We start from the raw sequence: 19,362 nt of genomic DNA, 5'->3' as shown, positions 1-19,362 counted from the left end.
GGTTCTGGGGATTAGGATACTGAACATCTCTGAGAGGCCATTATTCTGTCTCCCACATTAACTAAATGCAAATACATAGTTTTACTTAAGAGAAGATTGAATAATTAAACTTTTCAAACCAGACCTGGAACGAGTGAGATAAGTACCTAAATTAGGAAACAAATAATCTGAATCATATTTGATAATACCTTTGGTTACATTGCACTTTTTTTTTTTTAACCAGGTTTTCCTAAATAAAGTTGCATCCTGTTAGGGCATCTTATCTCATTTTGTATTTTTCTCACTTAAAATAAGCCTTGAGGAGCGCCTGGGTGGCTCAGTGGGTTAAAGCCTCTGCCTTCAGCTCAGGTCATGATCTCAGGGCCCTGGGATCAAGCCCCACATCAGGCTCTCTGCTCAGAGGGGAGCCTGCTTCCTCCTCTCTCTCTCTCTGCCTGCCTCTCTGCCTTGTGATCTCTGTCTGTCAAATAAATAAATAAAATCTTTTAAAAAATAAGCCTTGAATCACTGGCTCGAGGTGTTTAGACACTCTCGGTCCCTTGGATATTGCTTATAAGTCAACATGTCATGGCTCTCTGGAAAATGCCGTCCGAACAGTAAGCCACAGGAACGAAAAGGAAGGTACAGAGCACTGTAATTGTAAATGGTCTTCTTCTTGGTTTCTAATTACTCTGCTCTTTCTCTTGAACTGAGGAATTGAAGGGTGACAGCTTCTAAATAGATAATCATGTGATGTGCCTTCATCCTGAGCCCCCAGGGACCCAGTGACAGAGCACGCACAGCTACTCCCAAAACGTCCCTGGGGCCACATGCGAGAAGAGCCTTGGATTTCATGCATGGCCTGCAGCGGGGACGGTTTGTCTTGACGTGTTCCCTCTGAGCATGTTTCAGATTCTCATGTCCTTATCTATCTCCAGTAAAAAGTGATCTGTCCTCTCAGTGAACTCACTTTCTCGTGTTTTTGTCTGTCGTTGATGTAGCCTGAAGGAATCAGATGATTCCTCTGCTCCCTGATAGGAAGCACAGATTGAGTATTGTGATGGGGACTCAGAGAGAACGGTGAGTTATAAAATCTATGAAATGGGCAAAGACAGCCTGTATACTACAAGTTTCTATATTTATGGCAAAGACATTGCAGTATTTTCTAGGTAAACAGAACTGCATTTGACCTGCAATGTCAAATGCATGGGTTTGATGCTATGGAAAACAATGGTTTTCTGCCTTAGTTGGGGTATCTTCAGTGCAATGTCCCCCTCCCTGACTTAGGCTTGTATTCTGGCTTCAGCACCAACCGGCTGTGTGACTTTCAGCAAGTTACTTCACCTCTCTGTGCCATAGAGAAGCTCTTTCTCTAAGGTCCCTTCCAAGCTTGAGAACCCAGGATTAGATGAATCTGTCCTGGCCAAGCAGGGGCTCCCAGAAAAATGCCTGAAGAACAAGTCTGTTTTGAGGGGAGGGGAAGTAGGAACAAAAGCAGGAGAGACCTTGATGCCAAAGATGACAAACTCAAGGTCATTCCTGGTTAGTCCAACACCCAGACAACATAGGAGTTACACATCTCCCTTATTTTGGTTACTTGAGGTTTACAAAGGGGTGGGAGAACTTGAGTTCCTTCTCTGATCCCAGGGGAATATTCTCTCCACTGGGGTGTCTGAGGTACGTCTGTCACCCAGGGAGCTGGGGTGGCCCACATGAGAGAACACACTGGCTGTCAGATTTGAAACAGACCATGAGCTGCGAGCTTGGGAAGTGATTAATGTTGACCCATGTCCCCCTTCATCCCACCAAAACCCATCTCCCTGCCCCACACATTCATTCGTTCAGCAGTTTCCTGGGTGCTTCCTCGTGCCAGGGATGGGCCAGCTGCTGAAGCCGCAATGGTGACGAAGGCAATATGGCCCTCCCGTCCTCAGGGCATTAACATTCCAGCCCCAGAGCCAAGTAACCAGAGAATCATAGCACCGTGCAACAAGTGTTCATTAGGGCACATGTAAGGCTTTGGCAGAGTCAGGGACGGCTGCTTAAAAGTGGTTCTAGGAGTACTTTGATAAAGCCTGGAGCTTGAGGAGAAGTTAGCCAGACAGAGGGGCGGGAAAGTGGGGGAGAGGGCTTTCCGGGCAGGGAGACCCGGATGTGAGGAAGGGTGTAGCAGGTCGGGCAGCACCCACCCTCTGACCAAGTGCGGTGAGTGGCTCTCGGTTCATGTTTTTTCATTCATCCAGTTGTGAAGGTATATTGAGCACCTACCCCATACCAAGCAACACACTAAGAATTGAGTTATTTCCGGTATGCAATGCAGGGGTGCCTGGGTGGCTCAGTGGGTTAAAGCCTCTGCCTTTGGTTCAGGTCATGATCTCAGGGTCCTGGGATCGAACCCCGCATCGGGCTCTCTGCTCAGCAGGGAGCCTGCTTCTCCCCTCTGTCTCTGCCTGCCCCTCTGCCTACTTGTGATCTCTCTGTCAAATAAAAAAAAAAAAAAATCTTTAAAAAAAATAAAATAAAATAAAAAAACAAATGTGGGCATGCCTGGGTGGCTCAGTTGGTTAGGCAGCTGCCTTGGGCTCAGGTCATGATCTTGGAGTCCTGGGATCCAACCTCTCACATCAGGCTCTCTGCTCTCCGCTCTTGCACCCTTGTGCACGCGTTCTCCTCTCTTGCAAAAATAAATAAATAAATCTTTTAAAAAAAGAAATTTAGTTTTGAGCCTCTTTCGTGATGTTTTGAAAATGTCAGTATTAAGATACATCACTTGCCGTAAAACCACCTATTTCAAAGTTCACCTTTCTGCAGTCCAATGGTTTACAGTATTCCTTTATTATTTTGATTCTGATGGTGATTCCTGAGACATGGGGAGGACCCAGAAGCAGCTCAGATCACAGACAGGGATGAGTGGCCCCGGGTCCCACTTCTCTTCCACTCTCCAGCTTGTTGACCAATGGGCATGCAGAGTCTCCCCTTGGCTTCCACCCCCAGGCTAGCGGGCTTTCTCATTCTCCAAGTAGAATTTAATTTCCTATTATGTTTCCAAGTGTTTTGTACTTCCTCCTTGCCAGCTTTTTCTCTTTCACATGGAAATCAAGTCATTCTCTCCTCTTCCTTCCTGGACTGTCATTTCTGTTCCTGAACATAAATGTTGTCCAGACCTTTCTGCTGGATAATGGACATTTTGTGTCTGGGCTTTTTCTGAAATATGTTCTTGGAGCCTAGAACCTAAATGCATGCCCCAGCTTCGATTTCCTGCCTCTCCCTGATCCAAATTTCTGATGGGTCCGTTTTAATTGATCCGTGTATTCATAACCTGGATTGGATCTAGTTCCAAAGTTGTGTCTAAATTCTTACTTTCAAGATAATTTCTTCATTCCGTACAATTTAACGTTTTCTCTGGCTCCAGCTGGATATTGCACATTGTCGAGCATAATGGTTTTATCCAAATCAATGGGGCATGACCCAGGGTCCCACATTGGGTAATATTTGCATTTCCTTATTCTAATTGAAATGAAACATCTTATTGATAAATATTGAAACTATTTTGCCAGCCTCTGGATATGCAGCAAAACTATCTGGTTTCTCCTTTATCTAAAGAGCCTTTATTTTTCTATTCTCACGTGGTCTTGGGATCTTACAGGACACACTTCATTTCGCAAGTTACATTTTTTAGGGCTCATGAGGCTGTAGCTTCAGCTCTGTGGGGCTCCTCACATCCCTGCTTCTCTAAATTCCTTTTGGAACAAGGCGGATGTAAATGCATGAACAGGGTAGCTCTCTAGTGTGCAGATGCACCAGCCCTTACCCCTCCCTGGATTTTAGAGAATCACACTTGTGGGGCACCTGGGTAGCTCAGTGGATTAAAGCCTCTGCCTTCAGCTCAGGTCATGATCTCAGGGTCCTGGGATGGAGCCCCGAATGGGGCTCTCTGCTCAGCAGGGATCCTGCTTCCCCACCCCTGCTTCCTGCTTCTCTGCCTACTTGTGATCTCTGTCTGTCAAATAAATAAATAAAGTCTTTTAAAAAAAGAAAAGGTATAGAGAATCACCCTTGTGATAGGTAAGGGTTTGTGACATCCAAGTCCCACGCCTGGGTATTCATGGCTCTCTTGTTAAATGTGTACATGAGTAAGTGCATTCACTAAAAAAAAAAAAAAAAAAAAAATTAAAAATTTAAAAAAAAAAAATGAGTACTTGAAAGGCTACACACCAGCTGTGAGCAAACCCAAGCCCCAGTCTCATTACCTTCCTCCCAGAATGAATGTTAACCTTCCCATCCAGGGGGCCCCGCTGGCTCCATAGGCCCGTACCCCTGCCTGGTACTTCTGGTGGCACTGCCACAGCCTCAGGTAAGAACCCCACCTACACATTGTCACCCTAATTGGCCTCTGTTTCCGTGGTTGATCACAGAGGGAAATGGATGCCTGGAATCCATGTTAAGTGTCTTGGTGACCTGCCTCTCGGCCTTGCCAGTGGCTGAGAGCGATTTATACCACGTGGATCAGGGGAAAAGGACATTGACTCTTGACTCTTACAAGGGTGTTTGGCAATGCCAAAACTGTATTTTTTGCTTTTTATCAGATTATAAACATAATATATATTTATAAAACAATATAAGACAAAGATGGAGACACCAAAAAGAGAAAGTCCCCCTAATTCCATTTCCCTTCCCAGAGAAAACCTCTGTTCAGCCTTCAGGACTTATTGTCTGCACCCATGCATATACATGTTATTTTTTTATTTAGAAAAATTCTGTACAAGCACATTTCTAAAGCTGCTTTTCTCACTTGGTGATGCAGGGTGGGCCTCTCGCCACGCCAGTGCGTCCCTTTCTCCCCCGTCCCTCTTACAAAGGAGTCCACTTCATGCAGGGTGCCCCAGGACATGATTTTGGCCCCGTCTCCAGGCGTCACGGGACGAGGGGATGATCTCACTGGGTACACCATCTGCCCGGCCTGGCTGGAGGCTGCCCTGGAAGGGCCAAGGGGGCACCACGTGTCAGTAGATCCAAAGTGGGGTGGGGCTCTGTGCCCCGAGAAGCTGTTTGGTCTGCAGATACAAACAGGATGCAGGGAGATTTGGCTAAATGAATACGTGATAAGGTTGTCACGGTAATAACCACAGAGGGCACTTACAGAGCGTTTTCGGGAGCCAGGGATGGTTCTAAGCCCCCGAGGTCTATGAACTCATTTAAGCTCTGTATTTTATGGACAAAGCACTGGAGGCTCCGAGAGGTTGCATGACTTGCCCAAGGTCACCCAGCTAGTAAGTGGCAGCCTGGCCTGAGTGTGTGCTTGACGCCCTCAGTACTGTTCCGTCGTGGACTTCGGCCCCGATGCCGTGTGGGGACACCTTTGTCAAAGGAGGAATTCGGGGACGATGTGCCCGGGCTTCTGTGGCATTTCTCCCGTGTGTTAGAAGGACCCTGTTTATTCTCCGTCCTTCTGAGACAATGCTGAGTTCAGGCCTCTCATTACCAAGGGAGAGCTGCTAATCAGCGACAGCCTTCCGCCACCCTCCTCTCCCCCGCGTCCTTCCGAGATGTCCCAGACTCAAAAAATAGCAATGAAAACATCTTAAAAATGACCGCTTTCCTTCTTCATTCTCCTCTTCCCTCTGTGTCTTCCCCGTTGTTCCCTAATGAAATGTCATGGCAAAAGGAGCCCATTTCTCATCATTCTTGCGGCTTCGCCAACTCCAGCCCCGCTCGTCGTGGCTCCTGGGCCTGCTCCCAGCAAACTGAGACTTTGGGGCCATGGTTCATCCCTCCCCAGTCACCTGCCACATCCTCTCCGTGGCTGCACTGGGAGGAAGGGGAAGCTCAGACTCCTTAGTTCTGCTTTTGGCGTTTACCTTCTCTCCACCTTCTGAGACTTCTCCAGAAGGACCCCCTCATTTCTCCTCTTCTCCCCCGGGTTAATTCAATGCTGCCTCTCACTGCTTTATACCATCACTCCCCCTCCCCTTGGTCTGCAGAGACACAGACCAAGGCCCTCAGATTGGCCCCTTATCTTATCCCTTCGGGGTAAGCCTCCTCTTCTCCATCTTCAGACACCTTCTCCTTGCTCATACCTCCCCTGACATCCCCATCCCCTTGTCCCTTACAAAAGTCTAGAACATGGCAGTTCCCTAAAGTGCTGTCTCTCCCATGCATGTTTTCAGTGACCCTCACAGCCACCCTGTGAGACACGTGTCCTCATGCCCCTGTTACAAATAAAGAATCCACGGTACAGAGAGGGCAAGTGACTGGCCCAGGACAGAGCAGCTAGTGGTCCCCACTAATCCCCACTAAGCCTTGAACCCAGGGCTTTTGACTCCACACCAGGTATCTTTTCCACCCAAATCCGTGGAGGGATCTGAGCCGAGAACAAGGGTCCCTCAGGAAGGTGTGGAGCTGATGCTGACCCTTAGGGGCCAAGAGGTCAGCCATTCATCCGACTGACAATGCTGGGCTTGACGCGTGTCACAAAGAAGTTGGGGTGGGCACACCTGGGTGGCTCGGTCGGTTAAGTGTCTGCCTTCAGTTCAGGTCATGATCCCGGGGTGCTGGGATCGAGACCCATGTCAGGCTCCCTGCCTCTCGGGGCGTCTCCTTCTCCCCCTGCCCTGTCTCCCGACTCATGTGCTCATGCGCTCGCTCTCTCAAATGTGTAAATAAAAAAAAAAAAGGGAGTTGGGGTTGAGCAACCTCCGGGTGCACCTGTGAGGGTAGACATGAAGAGGGTGTCTCCAGATCTGGAGACCCCACTTCACGGAGCACCCCGGAAACGGAGGGGGGAGGAAAGAGCAGCAAGGGATCCTCCAGGCTCCCCTTTGGGCCTAGGATGGAGGGTGCCTCCCCAGACCCTGCTGTGAGGGTGAGGCCTGGCAGTGTTCTCAAAGTGCCTTGAGAAAGGGGTAGCCTGGGTACCTTCCATCAGTTGCAGAAATGGCTAATGGAGGAGCAGGTGCTTCCCAGAACCCATCATGCTCTTTGGCAAGTGGCCCCAGGGTGCTTCTGAGAGGCTTCCCAGCTCCCAGGCATTGCTGAGGCAAGAGTCTGTTGGAGGAGGCCCACCCATCAGATGGCGGGTGCCGTCCTGTCTGAGACCCCACTCTGCCCCGCCCACAGTCAGTTCCTGTGCTTACTCCCGGCCGACTTCCCATTCCTAAGCTGAGCTTTCCAGCAAATCATCACATGCCAGACTCTGTCCCCAGTTCTGCTACTATTTCTAGGTCCCCTGGAGGTCCCTCAGCCCCTGTGTCTCAATTTCCCCAACTGCAAAATGGAGCTGAGATAACCCGTGAACCTCACAAATGGGTACTTGCGGTGGCTCCTCCTGGATTAGGGCTCCGGAGTAGAGCGTCATGATTCCTTGATGGAGGTCCCCACCCAGTGCCAAACCCACCCAGCGAGGGCTAGGATTGCAGACTCACAGCCACACGCAGCCCCTGCTCCGGCCTGGGCAACTGAGCCTCACTGCCGAAATGGAGGTAAGAGGGGTGTCTGGGTGGCTCAGTAGGTTAAGCAGCCTACTCTTTTTTTTTTTTTTTAAGATTTTATTTATTTGAGAGAGGACAGAGTGAGAGAGGGAACACAAGCAGGGAGAGGGAGAAGCAGGCTTCCCACTGAGCAGGGAGCCCGATGTAGGGCTCTATCCCAGGACTCTAGGATCATGATCTGAGCCAAAGGCATATGCTTAATGACTGAGCCAGCCAGGCACCCCAAGTGTCCAACTCTTGACTTCACCTCTGGTCATGATCTCAGGGTCCTGGGATCGAGCCCCATGTTGGGCTCCCCACTTCAGATTCTCCCTCTGCCCCTCCCTCCCCATGTTTACTCACTCCTCCTTGCTCTCAAATAAACAAATCTTTTTAAAAATGTAGATAGATAATAATATTTCCTACTTCACATAGGTTGTTATGAGGATTAAATGAGATAAAATGTGTAATGGTGCCTGGTTCTAGAAATATCTTTTCTTATAAAGAGAAGACTCCAGAAGGCTAAAGGAGTTGGAGGGGTGGCCCGAAAACTGCCCCACCATCACCTCAAGTGTAATCTGATGTTGGTTTATGGACCATTTGCTGCCTGTTAGAGCTGGAGGACAGAGACAAAGCAGCAATGCTACAAATTATATCCAGTAAAGACCAACCAGAAATAAGGTAAAGCTTATTAATACAGCATATTATTCAGTGAATAAAACAGGCTACAGAATATGGTCTTATTTAGGGAAAATTTTTAATGTGTGCCCAGGAGAGGTATCTGCATGGAAGTTCCCCAACGTGTTAAAAGTGATTATTTTGCTTTGCTCTTTCACATTTTTGTACTTGACTTTTTAATATTGACTGAGTCACTTTTTTCTTTTTCTCTTTCTTTCTTTTTTTTTTAAGATTTTTATTTATTCATTTGACAGAGAGAGATCACACAGAGAGGCAGGCAGAGAGAGGAAGGGAAGCAGGCTCCCTGATGAGCAGAGAGCCCGACCCAGGGCTCCATCCCAGGACCCTGAGATCATGATCTGAGCCGAAGGCAGAGGCTTTAACCCACTAAGCCACCCAGGCGCCCCCTGAGTCACTTTTTTTCAAAAGATTTATTTATTTTGGAGAAAGAGAGAAAGAGAGTGCATGCATGTGTTGGGCGGGGAGGGGCACAGGGAGAGGGAGAGAATCTTCAAGCAGACTCCTCGATAAGTACAGAGCCCATCTCAGGGCTCGATCCCAGGACCCTGAGATCATGACCTGAGCTGAAATCAAGAATCAGGTGCTCAACTGCCTGAGCCACTCAGGTGCCCCTTAGGAATCGCTTTTATAAACAACGCATTTTTTTTTTCTCTCTCTCCCTAAGAATTAAGAGTGGTTTGCCCAAGGAAGGCAATTTTTTGTTCTGGTTTTCTTGGTTTTGATATCAGAAGAGACTCCTCTTTATCCATTTGGTGCTCCGAGTTTAGGGGATTCATCGCAGGTAGAATTAAAGTGGTGTCCAGGGACATGGGTGGTTCCCGAACAGGACAGAGGCTCAGCAGCCTGTCTCTACCACCTGTCAAGATGTCACACAGCAGCGCTGTCCTCATTGAAAGGGGACTGATGGAAAAATCTCTCAGAAAGGGGTTTGGAAGGAAAGCGACCACGGTTCTGAACAGAAAGGCCACCCAAGCCTCATCTGTCACCCTGCCAGATGTCACAGCACTATTTCGCTATGCCAGCGACTACAAACAAGGAGAGAAGCCTTTATTAAAAAAAAAAAATTAAAATAGAGATCTGAGGCTTAAAACTAGAATTGACCTCTCAGACACAATCTGAATTTTCTTACACTGGTGGACATCAGCCGGCTGACATCAGCCATGACACACTGTCTGTGTACAGCAGCGCCACCTCCCTCCAAAAAGCGGCCTTCATTCATGCTTTCATACAACTGTTGATTGTTCTCTCTGGATGGAGGCCCAGGATTATTCCATTTTCTTCTCACCAACATAAGTCTTCCCTCTCTGTGGGCTCCTTTATCTTCTCTCCTCTTAATTTGGCAGTTATGCTTAAAATCTGGGTGTTTTTTTATTATTGTCCAGATTTGGTTCTAGAACATTCTGTGGTACACATGTGATGTGACCACAAGCTCACATGTTAGAGCTCTTTGGAGGTTTGCCATGCCACGAGTCTTCCTGGGGATGTCCCTGTGCCTAGCTCCGTGCTGCCTACCACCCGTGGGGGGCAGGAGAGAAGAGGGACAGCACCAGCGGAGAGGCCGCTCCCCAGACACTCACAGATGGGACCAGCTGTTAGTGAAGGGTGTCTGAGGTATGAGGTTGCCGGGAGTCAACCTCAAGGGGCTGTTGATTTAAACCCTTGAGGGTTTTTCTCTTCCTCTGATACAGCTGGCTCCCAGCTTCCTGAGCAGGGGGATTTCCTAATGACCTGGGGCCCAACTCCGCTTCAGCCCAGGAGAGGAGCCTGCGTGCCTTTCCTTTAATCTCTGTATCTTAAAGTAAAACAGGAGGACCGTCAGTCTTACAGAATAGAGTGCAAATAAGATGAGGTCATTTTCGAGGTAAAAGGCTTTTAGTTCAGTGGATCAAGGGTCCCGGTGTTCCTAAAGGGCACTTCTATCACCGCTTGATTCTGTCACAATGAACAGCCCGCTTAACAGGGTCAGATTCTGGTGCCAGGCTGGCTGGGCTTTGAATGCTGACTGCCTGACATGCCTACTGCCAGACCCGAGGCAACCTACTCAACCTTCCCGTGCCTCAGTTTCCCCCTCTGTAGAAGGAGGCGTCATAATGGAGGCAGGTGTATGGATTAAAGGAGTTGATACCTGGAGACACTTGAAAGGTGGCTCCTGTCGTTAGGAGGAATCCTGTTTTCCACCGGAGTGCTCTGGCACGTTCCTGATGGTGCCAAAAAGGGACCAGAGCAAAGGAAAAATGGGATGCAGGAGCCAAAAATAACTTCGGGGAACAAAGTTCATTGTAAGGTTATTTTGGATTCTAGATTTATCTCTATTGGATCTTCAGCTTTCTGAGAGAGGTCCATTTAGGGTGTTTGTTTCTTCAATAATAGCTTTATTGAGATACGTCCTGTACCGTGAAATTCACCCTTGACGTCCTGTACCTTGAAATTCACCCTTGAAAGGGGGCAAGTCTGTGTTTTCGGCAGATTGGCAAAGGGGGGCATCGGCACTGCTATTTGCAGTGCGGGATTGCTCAGCGGAGGGGGTCTGGGGGCGATCCTCCTCTCCTTGGACCCCGCCACCGTACAGGGCCATCCCGCTTTGCGCTGAGTCACGGCCGGTGTCCCGGGACCTGCGGTCGCTGCTCCGCCCGCCGCCGCCGGCCGCGCGTCTGCTGCCCCCTAGCGAGGCTGCCCCTCGGCCCGGGACAGCCCCGCCCCCGAGGTGGGTTCGCGTAGGGACGTGCGGGTCAGACTAGCGCAGCTCCGTGCGCCCAGGGTGCCGGCTGCCGTCGGCTGTCCCTGCCGCCCGGACAGTCCGTCCTGTCGCCCAGTCCTGAACGAGGGGCAAAGGGCTGTTCTTTTTAAACAGTGTTGGAAAGGCACAGGGAGGATGTAGAAGCCTGGAGATAGGCTTGAGCATCAAAAGATCCAAGTTCAGGGGCGCCTGGGTGGCTCGGTCGTTAAGCATCTGCCTCCGGCTAAGGTCATGATCACAGGATTCTGGGATTGAGTCCCCCACCGGGCTCCTTGCTCAGCAGAGAGCCTGCTTCTCCCTCTCCCAGTAGAACAGGAAAGAGGCAGCAGGAGCCGGAAGGCCATTTGGTCTTCATCTACACCAGGTAAGGACTGCCCTAGGTCAGAAGATACCTACAGACCCCCTGGAGAACCGTGCAGGAGGAAAGGCCTGGTGGAGAGCACAGGAAGGCATCGGAACTGCCAGGAATCCGTGTCCCAGAGGACAGCGGCCCAAGGGAGCCCTATCCGAATCTGAGTCAGGTCCCAGGCTGCCTGAGTGGCCTTGGGCAAGTCATTTAGCCTCCAGGGTCCTTTGCCTGTCAGGGATTTGTGTCCTGCCAACCTCACGGGTTTGAACCGGGCGTAGATGTTCTGTCATGGGGAAGTGTCCAGGAAAACGGCAGATATGCGCCAAGGAGTGAGCAGGGTCCCCTGGTGACATTCCAGAAGTCACTTCTCGGCGGGACTAGGTGCCTGGGGTTCCCTCGTTCACCTCTGGACACCTCCCAGGGCAGCTCGGGGTGATCAGAAAACAGAGGTGCCTCTTCAGATATGCTCCGCAGAAGACGGGATCTCAGCCAAGCAGACAGTTGGCTCCTTCTGGCAGCCTGGGGAGGCCCCATTCTTTGGGAGCGGAAGGAAGCCCGGGTCTTACCTACACCCTCATCCTTATGCCCCAGGGAGGCCCAGACTTTCCCAAACGAGGAAGAAGTTGAAGGTTGTCTGAGGAACCCTGCTGGTCTCCTTCTTCCGCCATCTTCCCCTTCCCCTCCACCCCGGTTTCACGTTATCCGATAAGTCACAATAAAAAATTCCACTTTACCTTGTTTCTGAACTCGTCATTTATTAAAAGACCATTAGTATCCATCAAAGGATAAATGGAGAAATAAAATGCGGTATGTCCATACGGTGGAATCTTATTAAGAAATGAAGCCCTGAGTCCTGAAAACATTATGCTAAGTGAGAGAAACCTGGGACCAAAAGGCCGCATATGCAATGATTTCAGTTCTCTGAAGTGCATAATCCAAGGAGACAGAAAGTAGATGGGTGGGCAGTGGGCAGGGAGTTAGGGGTCAGGGGGATGAGAAGAAATTGTTTCATGGGCACAGGGTTTCTTTTTGGAGGGATGAAAATGTTTTGGAGCTGGTTAGAGGTGGCAGTTGCATAAAGTGAATTGTTCACCTTAAAATGGTTAAACTTCCGTTGTGTGACTTTTCCCTCAATAATAATAATAATAATAATAATAATAAAGACTGGGTAGCAGCAGTCATGATTTGATCCTTCCCTGTGGTTTCACCCCCTGGCCTTCCCTTATCCTGTCTTCACCTGCGTGTCTTTGTCTGTCTGTCCCTCTCACCCTGTGGACACTTGACTCCTTCCCTGGCCCACTCCAACTCTGTCCATCAGCAAGGTGGCATGAGGCTGGAAGTATGACCCTGTAGGACAGGGCGCCTTCCCTCGTGGGCCAAAGCTGGCTAAGCTACAGGACGACAGGGACAGACCCCAGGACCCTCTGGTTCTCGTCTTTCTCTAGTTAGGTATTTTTCCCAAGGGTGCCTAAAAATGGCCCTTTTTTTTAAATTAATTTATTTACTTGACAGAGATCACAAGTAGGCAGAGAGGCAGGCAGAGAGAGAGGAAGGGAAGCAGGCTCCCCGCTGAGCAGAGAGCCCGATGCGGGGCTCGATCCCAGGACCCTGGGATCATGACCTGAGCTGACGGCAGAGGCTTAAGCCACTGAGCCACCCAGGCGCCCCCAAAATGGCCCTTTTTAGCTTACAGATTTAACTCAACTTTTGTGCCTCTCCTAGAATTTCTTGCTTACGTCCTACCCTCCACTGCCTTTAAGTCACTGCCTGGGAGAAGAGGAGGTAGGAAATGAGAGAGACAGAAAGAGGAGAAATTGGTTGATTTAGAAGAATAAGCAAGCAGAGGGCAGCCTTAAGAAAACAACTCCATGTGTGTTTATTTTCCGGTCTGTGCGTCCCTTTTAGATTACAGGGATCGGTGGGGAGGTGGCTGAGTCTTGTCTGGTTGTGTACCCCCCTCGGGACTGTGCTTATTTTGTGTTTTCTAGGCTGCTGTCTTTGGCTGAAAGTCTTAGGGCTGGGATGTGTGGCTGTGTCGTTTGTCAGAGGAAGGGAACTTTAATTGGCGAGGTTACATATCCAGGGCATAAGTGGAGGATGGGCTTTGGGACTTTGGGACTGAACCATGAGCCGAATGTGGCAAGCCATATAGTGTGTGGGAGTTCCTGGCGTCTCACACCTCCCAGGCTCCTTTGGAAGAACTGAAAACCTGTGATTTTAAAATATGAGCAACCACTGGGTTGGGGGCAAGCTGGCCTCAAGAGTTAGAGAAAAGAGGAGAATGTCCCCTCCCATGCCTGCATTCTTCTGCAAAACCTCCTGAATTCTACCAGCTCCTTTTCACAAGCTCATTGAGTGAGAGATTTTCTGCTAAGGGATCCCAACCGTCTGATAGAGAGAGACCTGGAAAATGCTTCCCATGTTACTCCCCGGAGACCTTGAGGGGAACCCGTCGCTTCTGGGCCAGTCCCAGCATTGGCGCTGCAGCCCAATCACCTCTGCTGCAGAAACCCAGAGCTCTTCGTAAATCATCAGCATCATGAAGGCAAGGGTCCCGCTCACAAAAGCAGCATAGACGATGGCAAGACATCAAGAGTGACATCCCCAGCAGGAAAGTATGGGACAGAAAGGTTTAGAAACCAGAATGAATGGGAAGTAACGCTATGGTCTTGCAATAGGAACACCAAATATTCCGAAGGGAGCAATTTTTATCATCTTGGCACATAACACAGTTCCAGCCAAAATCCCAATGGACTTTTGAGAATTTGAGAGAAAATATTCTAAAGGACGTCTGCAAAAGAAAACATGCAAGAAGGTCAAACGGTTTTTGAAAAAGAAAATCAGAGTGTCCATGGCCACCTAGAGAATAAAACTTGAGATCCAAAGCTTCACTCGGGGGGGGGGGGGGGGGCGGCTCTGGCACCGGAACGGACAGATAAATGGGGCAGAACAGCTGGTTTGTTTGCTTGGGTGAGAGGATAGATTCTATGAATAGGGCTGGGCCTTTGGTTTCACTATTCTTATTTGGGAGGAAATGTTTTGATTCTCACCTCATGTCATACATCTAAATAAATCCCCCTACCCCCACAAATAAATTAAAAAGGAAAAACAAAAACTTTGCAGTTCGGTAGCCATCGGGAACCAAAATAAAGGTAACTGATTGGAGAACCTTTCTGCCACACATATGACAAAGGGTTGATGTTTTTCATGCATGAAGAGCTCACTCAGGTCATTACGATGAGGACTGAGATCTTAACAGAGGGGCAAAGGCTATAAACGGGCGTTTTATAAAAGAGGAAACCATGAGATTTTTACTTCTATGCCTCCTTTCACCATGTTCCAGGTGGGGAAACTTGGTAATTCATTGGAAGGAATTGATCCATTCTGAAGACCAAAACCCCTGAGCTCATCACACTTCTGAGCATTAACTGAGATCCACTGAATCTTTTTTTTTAAACATTTTATTTATCTATTTGACAGAGAGAGGCACAACGAGAGAGGGAACACAAGCAGAGAGATGTGGAAGAGGGAGAAACAGGCTTCCCGCAGAGCAGGGAGCCCGTTGCAGGGCTCGATCCCAGGACCCTGGGATCATGACCTGAGCCGGAGGCAGAAGCTTAACAACTGAGCCACCCAGGCACCTCGAGATTTATCGAATCTTGAGCTGTGGCTGGGCGGGATGGCCTGAGTTGGCTAGCCTGGCTCACCTGGGCCAGGTGTAGTGTCTCCAGCCGATTTGGGAGGACTTCAACTTCTGGGGCGATCCCCCCCTCATCCTGGGTGAGGCATCTGGTGACTCAGCCAGATGATAGTGACTCATGGACCAGTCTCGGGGACGAGCCGTTGGGTGGTGACTATGGACGCCCTAAGAGACTCCATCAGCGAGGAAGATGCTGGGTAGGGAGCAATAGTTCTCTCAGATAATGGAACTGTTCCCTTTTAGAAGAGGGGTTCTGACATTTGGGGGCTTTCTAAAGGCAACAGACCATTAGCATATCTAAGGGTAGAGAATATCGCCACCAAATCCTAAGCCCTGAAGGGTGAATGGGGACTCTGATCTCCCCAAAATAAAGTCCTGCTTGTGGCTGGGGAGATGTCAAAGGTTTGGAGAACCTCAGTCTTGGATGCCTTTGCCAAGAGCTCCCTGAGTGACAGCGTCCTCAGTCAGAATGAGAAGAGTCCCCTTCTCTATAGGCGGTAAATACCTAAGTGGGGTCAGGCCACCCACCCAGCAGAGGTTCCACTGAGCTCACTTTTTTTTTTTTAAGATTTTATTTTTAAGTAGTATTTACACCCAACGTGGGGCTCAAACTCACAACCTCGAAATCAAGGGTCACACACACCACCGACTTAGCCAGCCAGGCACCCTCGCAGAAAAATTATAAAAGTTACAATTATAAGAAGAAAACAAGCACAATGTAAACAGAAAAAAATAGAAGGATAACATAGGCAAATATATTTGAAAGGGATTTCAAAAAATTAGAAATAACAAAATGATCCTCTGGGCTACTTTTATGACTCTTCTGTAAGTCTAAAATTATCTCAAGTAAAATAATAATTAAATGAAAAGCTGACGTGAATCTGGGGCAAAAATTAAAAATAAAAATAACAAAAAACTATAAAGATGTAAATAAATACATGTAAAATAAGTCAACACATATATGTGTTTACTACAAAGATTTATTTACATATACTTATGTTTCCGTGGGTGTAGTGTTATGTATACTTCTGTATACTTCTGTAGCTATATGTAATGAATCACATGAATGCATGTAAAATAAATCAAGACAGAGCTGAGATTTTTAAAGAGTAAGAAATAAAAACCAAGACCAAAGACTACAGAAAGGTAAAGAACGGAAGTAGAAGCAACCAGGACAGGAGTGTTTCAGAGATAAGAATAAAAATAAAGTAGAAAATAAATAATATAAGTAATTTAAAAGGAAGGTGTCCAGGGCACCTGGGTGGCTCAGCTGTGAAGTGTCTTCCCTGGGCTCAGGTCATGATCCCAGCGTCCTGGGATCAAGTCTCACATCAGGCTCCCTGCTGAGCGGGAAGCCTGCTTCTCCCTCCCCCACACCCCCTGCTTGTGCTCCCTCTCTCGCTGTCCCTCATTCTGTCAAATAAATAAATAAATTCATTTAAAAAAAAAAAGAAAGTTTTGCTTCACCATTGTCCTGTGATGGAAAGATCACGTTTGCCTCTCTGTGCTTCATTTTCCTTACCTGCTGATGTGTCCCCTCTCCTGTTTGGTCTTACCCTTTCCATTAAAAAATTTAAAAATTCAAGCTACTAGTTAGCAGCATTTATATTTGAATGAAGTAGAGAGAGTGCTGGGCTTAACAAGTGAGGCCCACGGGACCTGCCCACCAGGTGACTTTGATTAGGAATGGATGGGATACAGGTGAATTCAGAATGCCCATCAAGGTCAAGGGCACATCAGATGAGGCTGGGCATCCCATGGGAAGGGGCTGGGGAGGCGGAGAGCTGTCTGCTACGACCCGACCCCCCCCCCCCCCCCCCCCCGGGAGGAGGCACTTCTCTCCCCGCCACCCCCCCACTTAGGGCCCTCAACTCAGCATACCCTGCTCACCTGCCATCTCCCTTCCCCAGGTGGGCCTTGACCCAGGATGGCTGAGCCCCGCCAGGAGTTCACTGTGATGGAAGATTCTGATCTCCCCTCCCAGGGGGGCTACACCCTCCTGCAAGACCATGAGGGGGACGTGGACCACGGCCTGAAAGGTGAGTACACAGCCGTGCACATCCCGGGAACCAGGCACATCTCTGGGAAGGGCTGGCCATTGAGATTTTAAAAGGAATTTGAAGTACTTCTGTTGGCTTGTCAGCGGAGTGAAGCCTCTTAAAGGGCCAAGAGGACTCAAAATGTGAGGCTCTTGGAGAATGCACCTTTCCAAAGGAGAGTTTGACACGTGGGCGGACCACATCGTGACCCAGATTCCGGGGTGTGGGGTGGGTGTTTGTCAGTCTGAGGCTGGAGCCTTTAGCCACATCGATTCACCTTTAAACCGGCCACACACATTAGCGAGCAGAGCCCTCGGCTTGGGACATTATTTGTGTGTCCTCCTTACGAGCCTGTCTGGGCCCTATTTCAGCAAGAGCCAGTCGGCTCTGGGATTCCCGCCATACCTACCCTAACAGACTACATCCTCGAAACCTCCAAATACTCTACAGTACGGTCTTTGGGCCACATTATCTTGGCCTCCTCCTCTCCCCTGCCAAACACATGTGTTTCACTGCACTGACCACGGAGTTGGGGGGGGGCCCGTTGGAGAACCCTGTACCCTCTCTCCGGCTTCAGATGCTGTGCTCTGCGTCCCCGCCAGCAGCTCCAAGCGGCCCCCATGTAAGGATTCCGTCCCTGTCCTCCAGACCCATTTCTAAGGAGACAAAATAGCAAACAGCCTGCTGTTTGTTCTCTGTTAATGCTAAGAAGGATAAAAACACTTTGCAGCCCAGTGTATGGAGTAGCAGCCGTAAGAGGCGGAGCTCCGAGGTGGAAGGGGTCCCTTCTGGGTACCTCTGTCCAGGAAGGTTCCTTGCAGGACATGGGGTCACCAGGATGTCCCCTGGGTTGGGAAGCCTGAGGAGCCATAACTACTACTTGCAGGACTTCCTGTGGGCCTGGTTCCAAAGACGACGTCCGTCTCTCTGTTTAAGCAGAGAATGTTAAGAGTCAGAGGAACCCAGGGATCAGACAGGTGGGCTCCCGGCGGGAGGAGGTGAAGGAAGAGTGGGTACGCTGTCCTGGGGAGCTCAGAGGCTACCCCCTGGCCTTCTTGGGGCCTCCCGAGCCCAGGTGCTGGGGGGAGGGGGTGGGGGGAAATATCCATGCCAGCCAAGTGTCCCAGGCGGCCACATCTGCCCTCCAGATGTCAGGCTCCAAATGGTGGCCAAAAAAAATGTGTGATTTGACCTCTCCCAGTCCATAGCCCAGCTCTGGCCGGAGCTGCTAAGGTGCGGCTCCCACTGGGGGCAATGACAAAATCTGCTTTCTTCTTTCAGTCCTGCTCTCTCCCTTCCTCCCTTTGTCCCCCACTATCTCCTCCTCCTCCCATGTTCTCCTTTTCCTCCTCCCCTCTTTCGCTTCCCACCTTGTTTTTTCTTCTCCTGCTGTCTCACCCATGCCCCTCCCTCTATAGCCGCTTCCCCTTTTCTCTCCCCACCCTCACCCCAGGCGTGTGGAATGAGAGGGGTGGTGACCCCCAGGACCTCCATCCCAAAGGCAGCCTCACTTTCACCCCACAGCCCTTCGTGGCTGTGGCAGCTTTCGGGGGGAGCCAGAGTTTGCCTTGTTCCCTGACCCCCTGACCTCCTGCCTGGGGCCCTAAGGGCTCCTTCCATCTGAGGACCTGAGCCCACACATCCCCACACAAGTCTGTGCTGTGTCATGATGACCATCCCTGCCTCCACACTCAGAGTGTCCCGGTTTGGGTGACAAAGTCTGTGAACCCCCTGCTTATAAGGGAACTTCCTCGAAATAGTAATTCGGGCATTTTTGTAGAACTCTAGGATTGAAAAGGCCTTCATCACCAATGTCTCGGGCAATGCTCACAGTAAGTGCTGAGGGCAGGTGTTACTTCCCCTGGTTGACAGATGACAGGCAGAGCTCCCTCCCCAAGTCACAGGCTGCTCAGCTCCATGTCATCCCTTCTGCCCCTTGTCACTCAGCGGGGTCCCCTGGGAATCCCTCATGGGTAGAATCCAACTTAGAATCACCAGGTACTGAATTCTGTCCCATATAAATTACCCCAGTGACCCTCTATTTAGAGTAGGCTGGTTTAAATATTAAATTTAAAATATATACAATGTTGCAAAGAATGTACCATAATAATGTAGGATGTTAATAATTGGGGAAGCTGGGTGTGGGGTATATTCTCTGGAGTTTGCTATGTTTCTGTAAATCTACAACTGTTCTCAAGTAGAAATTTCATTTAAAAAAAAATCTGGGATAAAAAGTGATTTTTACCATTCCTGCTTTTTTGGAGGGGAAATGAAATTCAATTTGTAAAGTTAGAACAAGTTTACCAAGTTCTTTTGTGTCTCAGAGTTGTCTAAAGTATGCTTCCTAAAAACATTCAATTCTTTAACATAAAACATGATCAGAAGATCTATGC

At 49.2% G+C, this 19,362-nt stretch overlaps 1 protein-coding gene across 12 annotated transcripts in view; it reads left to right on the top strand.

Moving 5' to 3' along the window:
* The window catches only part of MAPT (microtubule associated protein tau), a 93,219-nt gene that overhangs the window by 35,117 nt on the left and 38,740 nt on the right, over positions 1-19,362 (top strand). For all 12 annotated transcript variants that reach the window (XM_032870941.1, XM_032870937.1, XM_032870947.1 and 9 more), the window contains exon 2: positions 16,841-16,969. In XM_032870941.1, the coding sequence (XP_032726832.1) occupies positions 16,858-16,969 (112 nt within the window). In that variant the 5' untranslated portion in view covers positions 16,841-16,857. The remainder of the gene's footprint in view (positions 1-16,840; positions 16,970-19,362) is intronic.

The sequence above is a fragment of the Lontra canadensis genome, unplaced genomic scaffold, assembly GCF_010015895.1.
Source record: "Lontra canadensis isolate GAN:19392208 unplaced genomic scaffold, GSC_riverotter_1.0 scaffold41, whole genome shotgun sequence".
Classification (NCBI taxonomy): domain Eukaryota; kingdom Metazoa; phylum Chordata; class Mammalia; order Carnivora; family Mustelidae; genus Lontra; species Lontra canadensis.
Note: the sequence above shows the minus strand (reverse complement) of the source record. Positions and strands in the feature narration are given on the sequence as shown.